The sequence below is a fragment of the Schistocerca americana genome, chromosome 4 (assembly GCF_021461395.2).
Source record: "Schistocerca americana isolate TAMUIC-IGC-003095 chromosome 4, iqSchAmer2.1, whole genome shotgun sequence".
In the NCBI taxonomy this organism is placed as follows: Eukaryota; Metazoa; Arthropoda; class Insecta; order Orthoptera; family Acrididae; genus Schistocerca; species Schistocerca americana.
In genome coordinates this window covers 523,528,222-523,548,044 of record NC_060122.1, presented here as the reverse complement: position 1 = coordinate 523,548,044, position 19,823 = coordinate 523,528,222, and the positions used below count along the sequence as shown (strand labels likewise).

The 19,823-nt window shown below is 40.8% G+C and overlaps 1 protein-coding gene across 2 annotated transcripts in view; it reads left to right on the top strand.

Moving 5' to 3' along the window:
• LOC124612983 (ATP-dependent RNA helicase vasa) overlaps positions 1–14,802 on the top strand; it is a 76,559-nt gene extending 61,757 nt beyond the window's left edge. For both annotated transcript variants that reach the window (XM_047141520.1, XM_047141521.1), the window contains exons 7-12: positions 3,692–3,868; positions 5,384–5,579; positions 5,659–5,856; positions 13,074–13,246; positions 13,330–13,425; positions 14,207–14,802. In XM_047141520.1, the coding sequence (XP_046997476.1) occupies positions 3,692–3,868; positions 5,384–5,579; positions 5,659–5,856; positions 13,074–13,246; positions 13,330–13,425; positions 14,207–14,257 (891 nt within the window). In that variant the 3' untranslated portion in view covers positions 14,258–14,802. The remainder of the gene's footprint in view (positions 1–3,691; positions 3,869–5,383; positions 5,580–5,658; positions 5,857–13,073; positions 13,247–13,329; positions 13,426–14,206) is intronic.
• The last annotated feature ends 5,021 nt before the right edge of the window (positions 14,803–19,823 follow it).

Here is a 19,823-nt window from a genome sequence, read left to right as displayed (position 1 = left end):
CTATGTGCACAAATGACGGAAGCCACATTTATTTACACCGATGGCTCGAAAACATCGTTAGGTGTAGGGAGTGCCTATATTGTTGGCGACACCCCAAATCACTTTCGGCTTCCCGACCAGTGTTCGGTTTATACTGCAGAGCTTTACGCTGTTCTCCAGGCTGTCCACTACATCCGCCGCCATCAGCGGATACAGTACGTAATCTGCTCAGATTCTCTCAGCTCTCTCCTAAGTCTCCAAGCTCTTTACCCTGTGCACCCTCTGGTCCACCGGATTCAGGACTGTCTGCGCTTGCTCCACCTGGGGGGCGTCTCAGTGGCGTTCCTCTGGCTCCCGGGACACGCTGGTATCTGTGGAAATGAGGCGGCCGATATAGCGGCCAAGGCTGCAGTATCTCTTCCTCGGCCAGCTCTTCAGTCTCTTCCGTTTACCGATCTACGGAGCGGTTTATGTCGCCAAGTTACTCATTTATGGCATGCGCATTGGTCAACACTTCCCCACAATAAATTGCGGGAAGTGAAAGCCGTTCCTTGCGCTTGGACCTCTTCCTCCCGAACGCGTCGTCGGGAGGAGGTAATTTTAGCTCGACTCCGGATAGGGCACTGTCTTTTTAGTCATCGACATCTTTTAAGCGGTGATCCTCCCCCACTCTGTCCCCACTGCTCTCAGCTGTGGACGGTCAGACACCTTTTAATTGAGTGCCCCTACTTTAATCCATTACGCTCCCGTCTACAGCTATCGCCTGATCTATCGTCGATTTTAGCAGATGACACGCGCTCAGCTGACCGCGTTCTACAGTTTATTAGTGACAGTGAAATGACGTCAGTCATTTGAAGCTTTTTTTTTTTGTGGACAACCAACCCCTTTCTATAGTGGACTTTTAAGCATTCCTTCTGCCTTTAGTTTCTCCAATTTTCTGACTATGTTTCCATTGCTGCTGATTTTAAATTTCGTTTTTTTCCTGTTTTCTACGTCACGGGCTGGGCGCTAATGACCATAGAAGTTTTGCGCCCTAAAACCACAAACAAAAAAAAAAAATAAAAAATGCCTGCACTGCACAGCCTTTTACATCGGCATGACAACAACCAAACTGGCTGAGCGCATGAACGGACACAGACGAACTGTCCGCCTAGGAGATGCCCAATACCCAGTAGCGGAGCATGCCCTCCAGCATAATTCTAGGGACCTAGGAACCTGCTACACCGTATGTGCCATTTGGCTTCTCCCACCCAACACCAGTCCCTCTGAACTGCGGAGATGGGAACTTGCACTCCAACACATCCTTTCATCCCGCCATCCCCCTGGACTGAACCTACGTTAAACAACCTCACTCCCATTCACTCTTCAGTCTTCTCCTCTTTCCCTTTCCTCTTTAGCCATTCACGCATCTTTTCATCCTGCATAGTTGTGTTTATCTTTATACTATATACCTCTTTACTTCTGTATGCATCCTCTTTGGTTGAAGCTGGCACAGTACTTACAGTAGAATATCTTTGGCTCCCCTCTGACAACCATGCCTCCATCCTTGCTACCCTCCCTGTTTACCTTTCCCTGTTGCTTCATAACCTGGGTTGTGAGTAACTGAATCCACTTTCCCTTCTTCCCCTTTTTTCCCCTCTCTCCTCCCTGATGAAGGAACAAAGTTCCGAAAGCTAGGAATGTAAATTTTCAGTTCTGTTTTATGTGTATCTATCGGCTGTACTGAGCTGAGGTAAGTACTGGCCAGCCCCTCTATCTCTTTGTTAGTATTTGGATCCACATTGCTTCTGTTTCCCTGTTACCAATCTGAAAACTACTTCTGTGCCTGCTGAGAGTATTTTCGTTCATACAGAATGTCATTGTTAAGTTCATAGAATAAGAAGGGGGAGGAGGAGGATGAGAGAGAGAGAGAGAGAGAGAGAGAGAGAGAGAGAGAGAGAGAGAGAGACCATTCATGTTCAGGTGGTAATAGTTCAGGCGGTAATAGTTCAGGCTTAGATGCTGTTAAATAACTGTGCTGCCTGCATGTCCCACCTATTAACACCCTGTGGTGCCCCCCACCCCAATCCCCATGTGTGCTAGTACTTTCATTGATTACGGAAGTAGTGTCACTGGAAGAATGTGGCGGGAATACTAACAAACTAAAGCTGGTGAAATAAGTTATAAAGGAAACATCCCTTCAGTAATGTAGGTAGAAAAGAGTACTATAAACATCGAGAAAAAGCACTGTCCCTATAACAGGCACCACCTCCATTGGGAGGATTCAACAGTACAGTGCTTTAAATTTACTTTCTATTATGCGCAGACTTATATTCACTTGCATTTTATATTCTGTAAAGAGGACAGCAGTTTTTTCAATAGTGATTTGTCAATTTTAAATAAGAATGTGAAAAAGTCTGAAGGTTTTGTGTGCAGTTGGGACTCTAGCACAAGTTGTAGGATAGATCATTCTGTCTTGGGTGGTGTAGTTTGTCTCAAGTACATGTAATCATATTCATCAAAAACACTGATAATCATGGTGTTGACTTCCCTAAGTCTTTTGTCATGAAAGCTGCTGATTTCTTCGGAATGTTGGTTGGGTCTGCCATTTTACAAAGATACTACAGAAGCAGAGAGCTTCATCACAGAAGTACAAGCCTTGTTGTCAAATGAAAGCTGAAAGAAGTCAGATGTGTGCAAGGAGGCCAATATAAGTGTTCAGTGAATACAGATGTAAAATTTTGTCAACATATCTCACCAAAAAATCCTGAGTAGTTCGATCTTCATTAAATCAGTAAGTGCCTCTGTATTACCTAGTCTATTATTCAGTGACAATACTGTAACTGAAGTAGAATATGGGAAGCCAGAATGGCAAAGTTAATCTTATTTCACTGTGGGAGATGAACAGGATTTCTCCCTTCAGTCATTACAGACTGGTGGGATTGAAAAAAGTGATCACAGAATAGGAAATGAACTGAAATTGCTAATCAAGGGAAAGGAAGCAGGACTAGATGTGGTACCTGTGAGATTATACCATGACTGCTAGAAGGGGACAGTCATTGAAGCAGTGACGAACAGGAAGCGATGGGAATAATATGCTATTCCAGTTTCCAAGAATGGTTATCGGACAGATGCAAATAATTCTATAGCTTCTGCTTATGTCCGTATGTTGTAAAATTATTGAACATGTTTTGTGGTTGTGCAATAACCTTTTTGCAGAAGGAAGATCTCATGCCTAAAAATGTTGATTTTGCAATCTGAGATCTTTCAAAGCTAGGGTTGGTGCTGTATCCCTTTCCTGGAAGACGTTCATTGGCTGCATGCTGTGGGCAGTGAATCAAGAAAACAAACTATTGTAAAATACACAGGAGTGAGCCAACAAAAGCGGAATGACAGCAGGAAAGGAGTAGCAGAAAAAGCAGATACCTCGCTGAGATGCATTGGAACAAATCTTTAGGAAATGTGATTACTCCACAGAACATGCTTACAAAACATTTAACTGATTATTCAGTATAGCTTGTCAGTTCGTGACCGTTAAGTTGGACTAACAAAAAAGAATATTTAACATCTTATGCCTGTGGAAGTCGAAGCATAACAAGCCCTTATCATAAGAACGGATGAGAAGATTCAACACATTAAATTTCTCCTGCTGTTAATATTATATTCTGTGTGTGGTTTTTTGTGTGGTATGTTTGTTTTTTGTGGAATGAAATCGCTTAGCTTTTTGTTGCAGAGGGGCTGCCATATTCTTGTAGCAACCCCAGGTAGGCTTATGGATTTTTTGAACAGAGGTCGTGTGAGCTTCCAGTCTGTCCGCTTTGTTGTACTCGATGAAGCAGATCGTATGCTAGATATGGGTTTCCTACCAGATGTTGAGAAGATGCTGGAACACCCTACAATGGTTCCTACGGTAAGCACCTTTAATAATTAGTAATATGTTGCAGGATTGTTTTTTGTTAATTTGTTAATAGAACATTGAATGTGCCACAGTTGTCCTTAAAATATAATAGTTAGAATTGGATTCTTAAGGGTGACAACTTCACTTAATGGGATAAGTGTGGTGAAAGTTCGAAATTGAAGGTACATTTTTAGGTCATTGCTTAAATGTCTCTGAAATGTCAGACAATAATGAGGGGCTCTTCAAGATAGTTGAATTTGCATATATAACACCATAACTTGATGGAAAATGGCATAGGGAATTGGTCCTGAATTTGCTTTTATGTAAATGTTCTGGTTTTGTTGTGTGGAGGATAAAACTCATGTAATGTTTCTGTTTCTGACAGGGTTACACGTACTAAATCCTGAGATACACATTTAATCATGTTGTTATTCCATGAATTTTAATCATAGTAGTATAAAAACTCTTGATTCTTTTGTAATCAGTTCGGAACAATGCTGCTTTGTTAATTTTCTTCCAGGCATATCATTAATATCCTCTTACTGGAATCTGTCACCAGTGTGTTGAAATTATGAAAGAGTGGAATGGCTAGTTTGGTTTAGTGTGAAGTTACTTATGCTGCAGTACAGGGTGTTAAACTTTTTGGAAGTCATGCTGCCACCTCAAAACCAAATTTTCTTCCCATCATTAATATCAGGCAGACCTGGTGACATTGTAGTACTAGAATTTAGAAGAGTTGCCTTAGCTTACTATTTTGAATGAAGACAGTGTTTAATCGGAACATTTTTAATGATATTAATGTCAGCTTCATTCACTAACTTACGTACGTTGGCTGAGCAGTTCATGGTACCCAGTTCCAATGCTAGAATAATACTTGGTATCACATAGGTATGAGAAAAAGACTGCCTGGGTGTTGTGAGTGATTGTTACTTTAAAGGTTTTACAGAATAATGCAATTGGCATTGCCCTTAATAAAGTTAGTGGCTTCTGTAGTATGCAGATTCACAGAATCAAAGAAAATGTGAGCCTTTATTGAAAACAACACGAATGTTGTGTTGGGATAATAGTTGCAACTTTTCAGTTACGCAACATGGAAAGGCTGTCAAAGACGTAGCAATTGTGTGACACTGTTATTGTTACTAAATGCTCTTGAAAGAGTTTAAGTTAGGTGAGTGACAGATTTTTACCCATTTTAAAGTATTAATTTTCAAATGCTGAAATGCAAGTCATATTCAGTTGCCATTTGGAAATGTTGCTGTCAGTAGTGGTTAAGTTCTCAAGAATATGTAGAATACACAGTGCACTTGTTCAGAAACTTTAGTACGTACTGAGAATTAGCAAGAAAAGGTTAATGTTTTCTTTAGGGATTGATTTTTGTATCTCTGTCACAGATCTTTTAATAAGTTTGTAAATATTAAAGAGATTGAATGAAATGAGATTTTTAAATTCAGTGTAACATGTGCTTAGCTACATAGGAAATACTTCCATTGCTCAACAAGTTGCTGTAAACATTTTACTTGCTTTCAGGGAGAACGTCAAACAGTTATGGTGTCCGCTACATTCCCTGAAGAAATTCAGAGACTAGCAACAAAATTCCTGTCCGATTACTTATTTCTGGCTGTTGGGATTGTTGGTGGTGCTTGTAGTGATGTGGAACAGATTTTTTACAAAGTATCTAAATTTGACAAGAGAGCAAAACTTACAGAAATACTGAAGGAAGAAGGTTTGTGAGTTACATTCTGTGTGTGTGTGTAAAAGAAGAGAATAAAAAGCAGTAATTGCAAGAGTACATTGTGTTCCAGGTGGCAAGAAGGTACTTGTTTTTGTGGAAACAAAAAGGATTGCAGATTTTTTGGCAGCATTTTTATGTGAGGCAGGATTTCCAACAACAAGTATTCATGGTGATCGCCTTCAAAGTCAAAGAGAAGAAGCGCTTTATGATTTTAAGAGTGGACGAATGGGAATTCTTGTGGCCACTGCTGTTGCAGCCAGAGGTCTAGGTGAGATATGATGAAACTGTAAATACTGTTATTGCCTCAGTAAACGCTCCTGGTCATGGAACATACTTGAAAAAAAAAAAAAAAGAAATGCACTGCTTTATCAGTTAAAGATAAGGCTGGAGTGGTTACTTCTTCCTTCCACAGTACTTTGTGAAAACTGTGTGCATACAGTTTTGGTGGTGGTTGCAAGATGTATTGATGACTGAAGTTAGCATGGGACTATTTTTGAATAAATATGCTTACACAGCAATGAAAACTGCGGGAAGAATTATTCAGTTCAGTTGAAAGGTTTTGTCTGAAACAAATTGTACATGCACTTCATTCTTTAGTACATGCACTCGATTCTTCAGCACTGCAAAACATATTTTGTAATTATTGTCTGTTGCTCATAATTTTTCACATGTCAGGGACTTGAAATATGATTTTTTTTTTTCCCCATGTTACTGAAAGTATTCTAGGTTCTTAAGCAGTGAAATCGCTGTCTAGACCTGTAGCTCTATGTATATATTGTTATGTAAGAACCATTGCAATAACTTGTTAAATTCCATAACTTTTAAAAACTTGCAAACACAAACACACACACACACACACACACACACACACACACTAAATAAATATTTACCGGATAACGCAGCATTGTTGTTACGTTCACATTAGAGATGGTACAGAAATTATGCACTCATTCCCATTGCTGGATTTCCTAACACTAAAATAGTCAAGAGAATGAGGTCTAATGAAACGTGAAAAAAAGTTCCCAGACTTTCTCCAATAATGGGAAAAGATAGGAAGTTCAGCTGATTAATTTATATAGTTTTGACGAAGCCTAACTTTATGCTGTGGTGGCCTGAGGACCTGTTCATGGCTGTTTGTCATGTGATCTTAAAACTTGTCAGTCCTATTAGAGAAATACGGGCTACATGTTGAAATATTCCCACTATGTGACTAGATTGGTATTCATTTATTTAAAACATCATGATTTAGCCTTATAGCCATTCTGAAGTGCAATTTTGAATCTCTAATAATGCAATCTGCTAAATGTCTTTGCAGAAGTAACCCTTTTTGATGATGTCGTTTAGTCAGGTTCGAAATTTTGAGATATTTCAAACCGCACATGAGAACTGTTATAAAGTCGAAATTGTTTGTATGAAATAACACAAATCTACAATTAAATTACGAAAATTTCTTTCAAAAAGCTTAACATGGCTATAGTCGCTGAAGAGAAAGTCATTGAGGGATTTCATTTCATTTCACTTCAGACTCTGTTCAAATCTTGCAGTCTGACCCCGTCCCCTTCCTTTCCAAAGCTCGTGAGCCTCCATAAACAATTGGGAAGAAAATAGTGAGAGATTCCTACTTTGTTCCTCCAGTTCAGTGCTTGAAATTGGAGAGAGATCACTCCCAGAATAGCAAAAGCCTTGTTAGCTACATTTAAAAGAGAACTAAAATACACGTACACACATTCACCTATGCCCCTACCTTGTGCTGACTAGTCAGTGCAATCATTTCATTCTGACAGTTGGTTTGGGGTTTTTTGGGGGGGGGGGTGGTAAGGGTTTGGAGGGAGGCAGCAGATTTGGTGGCTAGGAATGTGGAGAGGTTAAGGTGGCTGGTGCATGGAGTAAGCATGTGACAGGTGGGTAACAGAGCCAGTAAGATGGTGTGTGACGACGATGGGGGTGTGAATTGGAAGGGGATGACAGGACATCGTAGATGGGGCTATGCAACCTGCAATGAAGACAGCCTGAAACCAATGCTGGGCAGACTTCAACAACTGCCACTGTATTATGCTAAATATAAAAGCACCTTCCAGTCAAGGACTAAGGATGGTATGGTGGATAGTCTCGCAATCTACTAAACACTGCACAATGTGGATTTTGAGCACGCAGTTCTGTAGTTAACCATCTCGTCACTTTATAAACCCATGTAACATATCTCCTCTGACTACAAGTGATATCTCCCCATCTTCAACCGGATCTGGTGCAATGGCGTCTTTCCATCACAATGGCAGGGGAGCACAATCATTCCGGTGCTAAAACCCAGTAAAAATTCACTTTATGTGGATAGCTATTGGCCCATCAGCCTCACCAACATTCTCTGTAAGCTCCTGGAACACAGGGTGTGTCGGTGGTTGGGTTGGGTCCTGGAGTCGTGGGCTACTGGCTCCATGTCAGGGTGGCGTCTGCCAGGGTCACTCTGCCACTGATAATCTTGAGTCCCTCGAGTCTGCCATCCAGTAGCATTTGCCAGATGCCAACACCTGGTTGCTGTCTTTTTTTACTTACGTAAAGCATACGACACGACCTGGCGACATAATATCGTTGCCACATTGTATGAGTGGGGTCTCTGGGGCCTGCTGCCGATTTATATCCAAAACTTCCTGTTGCTCCGTTCTTTCCGTGTCAATGTTGGTACCTCTCATAGTTGCCTCCGTATTCAGGAGAATGGCGTTCCGCAGGGCTCCATATTGAGTCTCTCTCTATTTTTAATGGCCATTAACGGCCTAGCAGCAGCAGCAGCTGAAGGGCCATCGGTCTCCCCTTCTCTGCATGTAGATGACATCTGCATTTCGTATTGCTCCTCCAGTACTGGTGTTGCTGAGTGGCACCCACAGGGAGCAATTCACAAGGCGCAGTCATAGGCTCTAGCCTATGGCTTCCAGTTTTCAGCCACGAAATTGTGTGTCGAGCACTTCTGTCGGCATCGTACCATTCATCCGTAACCTGAACTTTATCATGATGATGATCCACTCACTGTAGTGCAGACGTATAGATTCTTGGGAAGTGTTTTCGACACTCGATAGAGTTGGCTACCTCACCTTCGCCAGCTTAAGCAGGAGTGATGGCAGCACCTCAATGCCACCTGCTGCCTGAGCAGCACCAACGGGGGTGCAGATCGCTCTACGCTGCTGCAGCTCTACAGAGCCCTTGTTCAATCCTGCCTTGACTGTGGGAGTCTGGTTTACGGTTTGGCGGTGCCGTAAATGTTGTTTACTCGACCCAGTGCACCACTGTGGCGTTCACTTAGTGACGGGAGCTTTTAGAACAAGTCAGGTGACCAGTGTCCTGGTGGAGGCCGGAGTCCCTCCATTGAAGGTTAGGCATGCACAACTGCTCGCCGGTTCTGATGGACACTTTCGTAATTCTCCTGCGCATCTGAATCACAGTCTACTTTTCCCACCCACAGTAGTTCCTCTCTCACATTGGCGGACCTGGTCAGGGCTTCCAATTCCAGTTCGTGTCCGATCCCTTCTTTCCAAACTGGGGTCCTTGCCTTTACCACCTATACTTGGGGGTCATTCACGTGCACCTCCATGATGTACACCTATGCAGTGGTTTCTCCTGTACCTTTCACATAGCCCTGAGATGGCTGATGCTCGTGCCGGCTTTGAGTATGTCCATGAAATACATATTGAACATTATTCCTTGCCCGATGGCTGCAGTGTTTGCACTGCCAAGCCGGTGGCTATATCTCGTGCTCTTGAGCACATCTGTTAATGCCCTGGGGAGTCATTTCTTCCGTGTTCTGACTCCTTGAGCAGCCTACAACCTACCAACCAATGCTACCCCGTCGTTCTTTGGTAGCGACCATCCAGGAGTCCATAAATGCCCTGGAATGGTCCAGTCGTTCAGTGGTGTTTGTCTGGACCAGGTCACGTCAGAATCCCAGGCAACGAATTTGCTGACAGGCTGGCCAAACAGGCTTCACGGAAACCACTTTTGGAGATTGGCTTCTCTGCAACTCACCTGCATTCAGTACTACACCGCAAGGTTTTGCGGCCTTGGGAGGCGAAATGGCATAACCTCAGCACACACAACAAACTGTGTGACATTAAGGAGACTATGAATGTGTGGCAGTCTTCCATGCGGGCCTCTTGCAGGGACTCAGTGTTTCTCTGCCGGCTGCGCATTGGCCACGCTTTGGTGACACACGGCTACCTCCTGCGCTGTGGTAACTCGCCTCAGTGTCTGTGCGGTGCCTGCCTGACAGTGGTCCATATCTTGTTGTGTTGTCTTTCTTTGGCTGCCCTACGACGGACTCTTCAGTTGCTGGACTCGTCAGCTAATTTAGTTTTATGTTTTATACGTGACGTTGGGTTTTATCGTTTTATATAAATTTTACTGCATGCCCTTTGTCCCTTTGTGTTCTCCACTGTAATACTTTTATGGTGGATGTTTTAATGTGTCGCAGAGTGGCTGGCTTTTCCTTTTTATCCTCGTGGTCGGCCAGCCATGGTCATCTGCTCTTTTATTTTTACCCCTTCTACCTGTTTCTTGCTTCTCTCTGTGGTTTTCTTTTCCTGTTTTGTCCATAGTATTGTTGGTTGTCCTTCTGGTTCGTCCTTTCTCCAGCTATTGTTCTGTACATATCCTTTCTTTCCTCTTTTCCCTGTGTATTTATTTTACTGGGAACAAGGGACTGATAATATCACGGTTTGGTTCTCCTCCTCTTTTTTAAACCAACCAACCATCTTTCTGCTGTGTTTTGTATGTCTCGGTTATTTTACTCCCACCTTAGTGGAATTATTCTAATCAGAACGAGGGACCGATGACCTAGCAGTTTGGTCCCTCCCCCTTCTTTTAAACCAACCAACTTAACTTGTAGATCACATGACTGGTTTTGCAGGTAGCCCTGTGATGGTTGTGACTGGACTGGAATATGTGGTGGTGGGTTGTATGGGACAGGTCTTCCATTTAGGTCTGTCACAGGCATGTGAGCCATGAGGCAAGGTGTTGGAAGCAGGGTTTTTGTAGGGATGGACGAGGGCATTGTGTAGGTTCGGTGGGCAGTGGACTACCACTGTGGGAGGAGTGTGAAGGTTAGTGGAAAGGACATTCCTCATTTTACGGCACGGTGAGATATAGTCGAAACCCTGGTGTTGTATGTGATTCAGTTGCTCCAGTCCTGGGTGGTACTGAGTCACAAGGGGAATGCTGCTCTATGGCCAGACGATGGAACTTGGAGGTGGTGGGTGACTGGGGAGATAAGGTGTGGGAGAGATGTTTTTGTACAAGGTCGGGAGGCTAATATGGTCTGGGAAGACCTCAGTGAGACTGTCAGTATATTTAAAGAGGGACCACTCGTCACTACTGATGTGATGGTCACAGGTGGCTAGGTTATAGGGAAGGGGCTTCTCAGTATGCAATGGGTGGCAGCTGTTGAAGTGGAAATATTGCTGGTGGTTGGTGGTTTGATATGGACAGAGGTACTGATGCAGCCATCTTTGATGTAGAGGCCAACATCCAGGAATGTAGCTTGTTGGGTTGAGTAAGACAACGTGAATTGAAAGGGGAGGTGTTAAGATTCTGGAGAAGTGTGGATAGGGTGTCCTCAACCTCAATCCAAATCATGAAGATGTAATCAGTGAATTTGAATTAAATGAAGGGTTTGGGATTCTGGGTGTTCAGGAAGGATTCCTGTAGATGGTCCATGAATAGGTTGACAAAGGATGGTGCCATGTGGGTTCCCATAGCTGTACCCCTGATTTGTTCATAGGTAATGCCTTCAAAGAAGTAGCTGTGCATGAGGATGTTGTTGGTCATGGTGAATAGGAAGGAAGCTGTTGGTTTGGAATCAGTAGAGCATTGTGAAAGGCAGTTTTCAGTAGTGGTAAGGCCATGTGCATTAGGTATGTTGGAGTAAAGGGAGGTGGCATCAGTAAACGATGAACAGGGCACAATGTGGTAAAGGAGCAAGAACAGTAGAGAATTTGTAAAGGAAATGGGTGGTATATTTTATATAGGAGGGTAGGTTTCTGCTAATAGGCTGAAGGTGTTGGTCTTCGAAAGCAGAGATTCTCTCAGTGGGGCACAGTAACTGAAGACAATGAGGCGTCCTGGGTGGTTGGGTTTACTTCAGGAAGTGCGTAGAAGTTAGGAGCGTTGGGAGTGGTTGGGGTGTGGAGGGAGATGGACTGTGGGGATGAGAGACTGGAGATCCTGTTGGATTTCTGGAATGGGATCACTGTGGCAGGGTTTGTATGTGGATGAATCTGACAGCTGGTGAAGCCCTTCTACCAGGCAATTCTTGTGGTTCGAAACAGTGGTGGAGCCTTCATCAGCAGGTAGGATTATAAGGTCGAGATCTGTTTTTAGGCGGTCGGTTGTGGTTCTTCCGTCAGATGTAAGGTTAGTTTGCATGTTAAGGGATTTGAGGAATGATGGTTAGTCAACGTTTGAGGTTAAGAAATTCTGGAAAGTTGATGGGGTGATTTGGGTGCAGTTGGGGTTGATAGTGGTTGCATGGAGGAGTAAATAGAGCCGGGCAGGGCTCAAAATCGGTCTTTGGTTGTCAGGGTTGCTGATGAAAAAGTGTTCCCGCTGTAAGGACTGGAGAAAAGAGAAGGTCTTTACCAAGTCCTGCATGATGGAATTTGGAAGTGAGGTGAAAGATGAGGGCTTGGGAAAGGACTGAAATTTCTGTGGGGCTATGGCTTTTGGATGTTTTGGCTCTGTTTAGGTTCTGGATTCTGTGGTAGTGGAAGAGTATTGGAGGGTGTGGTATACGTAGTAGGTCTGCGACACAGGGTTTGTCTGCTACGAGGTTATGTGGGGAGGTTTGGAGATTGTTGTGGAAGCGGTGGATAGTGATAGTTAAAGGTGAGAGCAGGGCGTGAACTGGGTGGACAGTTTGAGTGGCATCGTGCCTATCTATGACTCAGTTTCTCTGCTACATGATGAGTAGCAACTATCCTTTCCTTCGCTGATTAATATTGAAATTAAAAACCTGACTAACAAAAGATTTTGTGAAATTTGATATGTATCTTGATATGTATCTTAATATATATTTTTTACTCCTATGTTTTGATGTTCTGTGAACTCTGTATTAAATTGATAACTCTAATATCTGAAGGTTTTATAAGTGGTGTGTTTTGTAACTGTAACTTGTGTGTGTGTGTGTGTGTGTGTGTGTGTGTGTGTTTGTTTTGCACTTAAGTACTCAATGACACTGTACCAATAACATATGTTTGTACACTTACTGCCACTAAGGTGTTCTGAACACACATTGCCAATAATGCAAGGCCAAAAATTGCACCCAAGGAAGAAAATATCAGTACTCTTAGAAAAAGTCGACCTTTTCAAATCTTACATTGCTTAAGAAGTCGTTAAAAAAGTAGAGATTGATGAAAATACAGGAGGGGGGAAGGTGGGGGGTGTGTGCAGTTGGCTGTACCTTTCCCCAAAAGGTATCAAAAATGTAATAAACCATTACTGTTTCAGATATAAAGAATGTGGCTCATGTTATAAACTATGATCTACCCAAAAGCATTGACGAATATGTTCATCGTATTGGCCGAACAGGAAGAGTAGGAAATAGAGGAAGGGCGACAAGTTTCTATGATCCAGATGTGGATGCACCATTAGCTAGGGACTTAGTGAAAATACTGCAACAGGTATGTCATTAACATATTGACAGTTCAGAGTAAAGAGTATCATCACAGGGGTGACTTATGATTCTAATCCAATGAACTTCCAGGCGAACCAGAACGTTCCATCTTTCCTGGAAAGTGATGCCAAAGGTGGTGTATCAGCATATAGAGGTGGACAGTTCGGTGGCTCTGACATCAGAAATGTAAGTAGTTTCAAATGCTGTGTTAGTTTATATTATTTGCTTGCTTTGTAATAAGATCTTCAGTAACGACTGGTGTGGAGTAAATGTGAAAGATACGGGGCAAAAGTAATTGTATACTTCAGTGTGTAATGAGAATAAATTGTGTATGAACAGAGTTAGGTCACTTGTTATTCTTCATGCATACGAGGGGCGTTCGAAAAGTCTGTGTAAAAATTAAACCAATTACGTGTTTGGGGTAATCCATTTCTTATTTTTCGACATAGTCTCCTTCTAGACTTATATGCTTTGTCCAACACTGTTCTAATTTGTTGACCCCCTCCAAATAATAGGAATTGCCTAAGTCTGCAAAAATAGCTATTAGTTGAAACTTCCTGGCAGATTAAAACTGTGTGCCGGACCGAGACTCGAACTCGGAACCTTTGCCTTTTGCGGGAAAGTGCTCTACCAACTGAGCTACCCAAGCATGACTCGTGCCCCGTCCTCACAGCTTTACTTCTGCCAGTACCTCGCTATTAGTTGCTGCAATCACCACCTTGTTTGAATAAAATCTTTGTCCCGCCAGCCATTTCTTCAAATTGGGGAACAAATAGTAGTCAGAGGAAGCAGTCTGGAGAATAGGGGGATGTGAAACGAGTTGAAATCCTATTTCCAATAATTTTGCGACCACAACTACTGAGGTGTGTGCTGGTGCTTTGTCGTGATGAAAAAGGACTTGTTTGCTGTCCATGTTAACATGCATCTGTTTATTTCATGTTTTAATCATCTTGACGCTGTGTTCCAGTTTGAGCCAGAAAACCTTGCAGGGCCTCCTGAGCCAGAAGAAGCCTGGTGAAATAGACTTTTGTTGGAAAATGAAACATTCCAGTGTCTTTGATCCTAATGAGAGAGCAAGAACTGTGGTGTGTAAGCTGTGACTCGAGTGTTAGATGTTATGGACTGCTAGAATGCACCTCACAGTACTTATTATTTTGTATCAGTTTATTCCTATGATTGTTGAATGTTGTGATCATTTAAATGTGATTGTGTTGTTGCTGTTCTAGTACAAAACTTTTACTGTTAAAGACTTAATTTGCAGCTGTGATTCATTACCTTTAATTTTCTACAGTATTGTGCTCAGACTGTTAATTCGTATCTTTTTAGTAGTCAGTTAACAGTAAAACTGTTTGTGAGGATAACATTTGTTTGATTCAAGAATTTTGTGAATCCTGTTCAATATTTTTGCAGTATTGTTTATTGCTAACAAAAGGGATGCTTATTGAAAACCGTATTACCACGGTTATTTAAATGTTCAGGATTTCAGTGTTAGCCATTCTGTTACAGCCTCCTGCTTACCTGTTTGATGCGCCCTTTCTAAAGCAATAAACGTTTTGTTTGAAATGGTCTCATGTGGCTCTAGAATCTCCTTAATCCGTACCTAATTTTTCCTTATATTCAGCAGCTGTTACTCAGTGGTATGATTGTGGCACATTACAATTTCTGTTGTAAAGTTTCTGAGGTGATGTCTATTTAAGATGGGAAATGTTTCACATACTACTTCTCAGAGGCTTCTTTTGAGGAGGATTCATAGGAATTGTGAAAAATGCTGGACAGGAAAATAAAAATAAAAAAAAAATCATGCAATAGTAAGGGCTATTGCTCTGTTACTACACATTACGTAGGATGGGCTCCCTAATTGTGGTCTACAGGTTGGCCATTGCAGAAATTCTTCAGGAACAGAGGTTTATGCTTTTGCTGTAAGTAAACGGTGAATTTAATTTGACTGGGAGGATTTATAAATAAGTTCAAATACTGGATGTGCCGTTGTAAATAGTTAGTTACTCTCCAATGATCTTCCCTTAATGTGCATATAATAATAGGACCTGACTCAGTAAATTCATGTGAAACAGTTCTTTAGCTTAAGGCATTTCCTAAAGTACTTAAGAAGAGATAGTTGTAAATTGTCTTCACTCTTTGGTTCACTCTTTGTCACTGATATTCATTGGTTCTGTAATCTCGGTCAAGGCTCTAATTGAATTTTTCTGTTTGTTAAACTGTTTTATACTCTGAAGATATTTTGTGGTAATGGTTTTTTGTGTTAAGAACTGAGCCACTCTTGTACTTGGCAATATGTAGTTCATTGAATGCAGACTACTAGTCAAACTGAACACAATTCGGCTTCACAGATTGCGTTTTCATTTTCGAATTATTTTTTTTTCAGCGTTAATGTGTGTAATATAAAGTAAAATACAGTATAACCCTGCCTTTGCGTTCCCGGAATTAATGTTTTTCCGCCATTTACGACATTTATCAGTCCCTTCAAATTTCCTATGCCCACAGTATTAATTTGCACCTGATTTTGTGTCAACATATTTATAATTTTCCCATGATTTATGCATTACGAAAAAATACTTCTGGGGGAAAATATGATGCTGGCACAATGTTGGACGTCCGGTAGTGTTCTCAAATATTAAGTGGTTAAGTTTCTTGACACCAGGGCACTCTATTCAGCGGATTTGAACTGGTAAACAAGTAAAAGTTGTAACAATTTGTGTCGTATCTCCTGCCGTTGCCCAGGTCTACATGGTGTGGTGGCTCATGGGAGTATATAAGTACGTTCGAATGAAGATATCATGACCGATCACAACCATTTCCAAACTGTCTCTACTGCGTAGATGCAGTTTCGTGACTGTTGTGATCATCGTGACACCTTTGTCGAACCATATTTAGCGTGTTCCGGCGTATGGCCACGTGAAGTGCTAGTTGACACAGTCATTCACTTTGTGGTTACTTAAATATTTTTAGTGTAAACACAGTGCCGGTTTTGTATTGTATTTATGTTGCGCAAAATGTGTTACGAGAATTTATTCTCGTTGTTAAGTGCAGTATTTACGTATATATTTTTTGTGATAGTACACAGACTGAATGAAAGTTTGCGTGCGTGCCCGTGCGTGTGCACTCGTTTTTCTATATAACCGATCAGACACAGTACCTGATAACCTCAAAAAGACGCAGAGTAACACATTCAAACACCATACAAAATACTTATTTACATATTTGCACTTAACGAGAAAAAATTACCGAAATACGTCTCGCTAAGCATGAAAAATAAATTACTAGGGCAGTATTTCATTATTTAAATAATTAATGATAGCTGCAGGCTTTCCAGAAACATCTATTATGAAGTTTGAAATTGTCAAATGTTTCCCCTTCCCAGATAGTTAGAAATTCCAGTTACATCAGCAGTTTTTATCAGCTAATAGACCTTTATTAGATAATAATAGTCACTAACAAGTCTTTTGATGCCTGTTACGTACATACATCATGCATAAAGTGCAAGGGGGTATCCTATAAGTAACTTTTACAGTTTAAAAACTTATTTCCCGCATTTTACATTTTCCCGCATTTTACATTTTCCCGCATTTTACATTTTCCCGCATTTTACATTTTCCCGCATTTTACATTTTCCCGCATTTTACATTTTCCCGCATTTTACATTTTCCCGCATTTTACATTTTCCCGCATTTTACATTTTCCCGCATTTTACATTTTCCCGCATTTTACATTTTCCCGCATTTTACATTTTCCCGCATTTTACATTTTCCCGCATTTTACATTTTCCCGCATTTTACATTTTCCCGCATTTTACATTTTCCCGCATTTTACATTTTCCCGCATTTTACATTTTCCCGCATTTTACATTTTCCCGCATTTTACATTTTCCCGCATTTTACATTTTCCCGCATTTTACATTTTCCCGCATTTTACATTTTCCCGCATTTTACATTTTCCCGCATTTTACATTTTCCCGCATTTTACATTTTCCCGCATTTTACATTTTCCCGCATTTTACATTTTCCCGCATTTTACATTTTCCCGCATTTTACATTTTCCCGCATTTTACATTTTCCCGCATTTTACATTTTCCCGCATTTTACATTATTTATTTTGAAGTCCCTTGAAAAGTGTAAAAGCGAGGTTTCACTGTATCATTAGGTAACTTTTTAATACCAGTTTCCTCATTTTCATTCGTATTTTCAAATTAAATAGATCACATCGAATCACCCCCTTGATAGGAAAGAATGGGAAACAAAGTTAAACAGGTGAGTGTGCTATTTTTAATGTAACAGATGTAAAAGAGATCAGATTAGTGGAACAAAATATGCTATTCTAATTTGGCTATTCAGCTTACTCATTATAGCAAGAGTTGAAAATATTAACTGCAAATAATTTCTGTCACTGACAGTATTTAAAGCTGCCAACTGTGTTGTGGAAACACATGGTTTAAAAAAGCTCTGGACTCAAATGGGTAATGAATATGGTATTAAATGAGTCCAGTTACTGGTAGTGTGATAAAATAATGTGCACTTCAGACAACTCAATCTAGGGAGTGAATTGCTTCTGTGAATGGTGTGCTACGCTTATTTTCAGCTCAGTGTGGGCTCAACTGGTTGTCAAGCAAATGTATCTAAGTAATACTACATAGCACATATATTTATCCATACTAACATTTTAAATGTGGCAGTAACATACAAGCTACACTTACCTGGGCAGTCAGAAATGATTACCTGGGCACCTCGTGTAATTGTATGTACAGATATAAAATTTACACTGCACTGAACTACAAATTTATTTTCTTTCATCAGTGTAATTTTGTTTAATGATTTTATTGTAACTGTCAGGAGTGCAACTCATAAACTTACAGTAAAGGTTGGTGTTCCAGTACTCTTACTGTGAAATCTTAATGTGACAAGATTGTGTAATGCTACATACTCACAGATTACTCATCTGGATTGAATTATTTTCTGGGCTAATAAAATTAGTGGTATAGCTGTAGGAGAAAGTATATAGATTCCACAAATCCAAATTTCTGAACGATTTGCTTTTTTAGTTCAAAAATTTCCGATCTCCACAAAAAATTTCTTTTGGAATAATTATTAATAAAACCCAAGGGCAAACGTTCTAAGCTACGGCTGTGCATTTAGAAAGTGAACTACGGCTGTGCATTTAGAAAGTGTGTGTGTGTGTGTGTGTGTGTGTGTGTGTGTGTGTGTGTGTGTGTGTGTGTCATCCCCCCCGCCCCTCCATCCCCATGCTGACATGTATCCAACTGTACAAAATTGCTATGCCCTTCCTTTGATAAGGAGGCATGACAGGTTTATAGAACATTTGCTGCTATGATAAAACCTGCACCTGCATCTGCACCTTGCTGGTGAACGGGTGTCTGGCTGGTCACCTCGCTTCTGCATCGCTTTTCAGTGGCTTCTCTGGCCATGCCTAAGAATTTGACTTTTTCTTAATAATGTTAATGACTTATATTTTTCCTGGTGGCAAGATACCTTCCCTACTGGGAAGAGTGTCATTACTCTTCACAGTAACACCTGTTTGATGAATTTTTATTCATTGGCACTAGTTGCTTTTGAAACCTGTGTTTACATTCTTTTTTCCACAGAAATGTACAGTTTTGTTATAAAACTTCCGTGAAACAACACACATTGTATAGTTACACTTTGCAATTTTTCATTCATCTCAGTGTATTTCTGAACAGTATGGAGTCATAAATTCTGAGTCATCTTTATCTTTTGTGCTTTTTTTCAATTGCTCTTCTTTCAATATTTCTAGTAAGAAGTCTTGCGGATACAGAGGTTTCTGGCCATTGCTTGACAGTAGTTGTTACTAAATTTTTCCACGACGTTCATTGTCATCGTAGTATTTACAGACTTCAGAAGCATTCTCAGCAACATTCGCATCGCATGCAACATGTTAATATAACTAACAAAATTAATGTTAAGCTCAGATCTGTAGTAATGGAATAATGTCAGATGCCTAGAGTGTTCCAGATCTTGTTCCTGTATCTGTCATTTTCTGTGGGCCATATAACCTTTCACCAGCTATTTTTAAATCAAGCTGTTACCACGTGGTTTAAGTGGTCTAAGTTTGACATACAAATATTTCTATTCTATGCAGCAATCTAATTCTAAACTTATTTGCAGTATCATGTCTTTCTTTGTGGGGTTACTGTGAACCACTCAGATGAAAAATCTTCTTCTGTAAACTTCATACTGTCATTACTAAGCCCTTAAGTGTTTTCCACAGAAAATAGTTCTTTCTTCTGAATGACATACAGCCACTCAGCACTGTTTAAGTGTGCCCAAATACTCTGATTCAAACACACTATTCTTTTAACACAATTATTAAAGAGTTTAATGTATTGGCTAAAGCAGTTTTGCTTCAGACTCTTCCTAGTCAAATGTTGGGAGTAGTGCAAATGTTTTTCTGCACAATGTTCATTTTCAGTTAATTTGCTACACTTTAGTTGTTCTTCAGACAACTTCATTTACTGCCTCCTAGCTTCATTGACTAATAAAAACTTTCAGGCTGGGTAAATATGTGCTTTCCTCTTGACTGAGAAATCTGTTCTG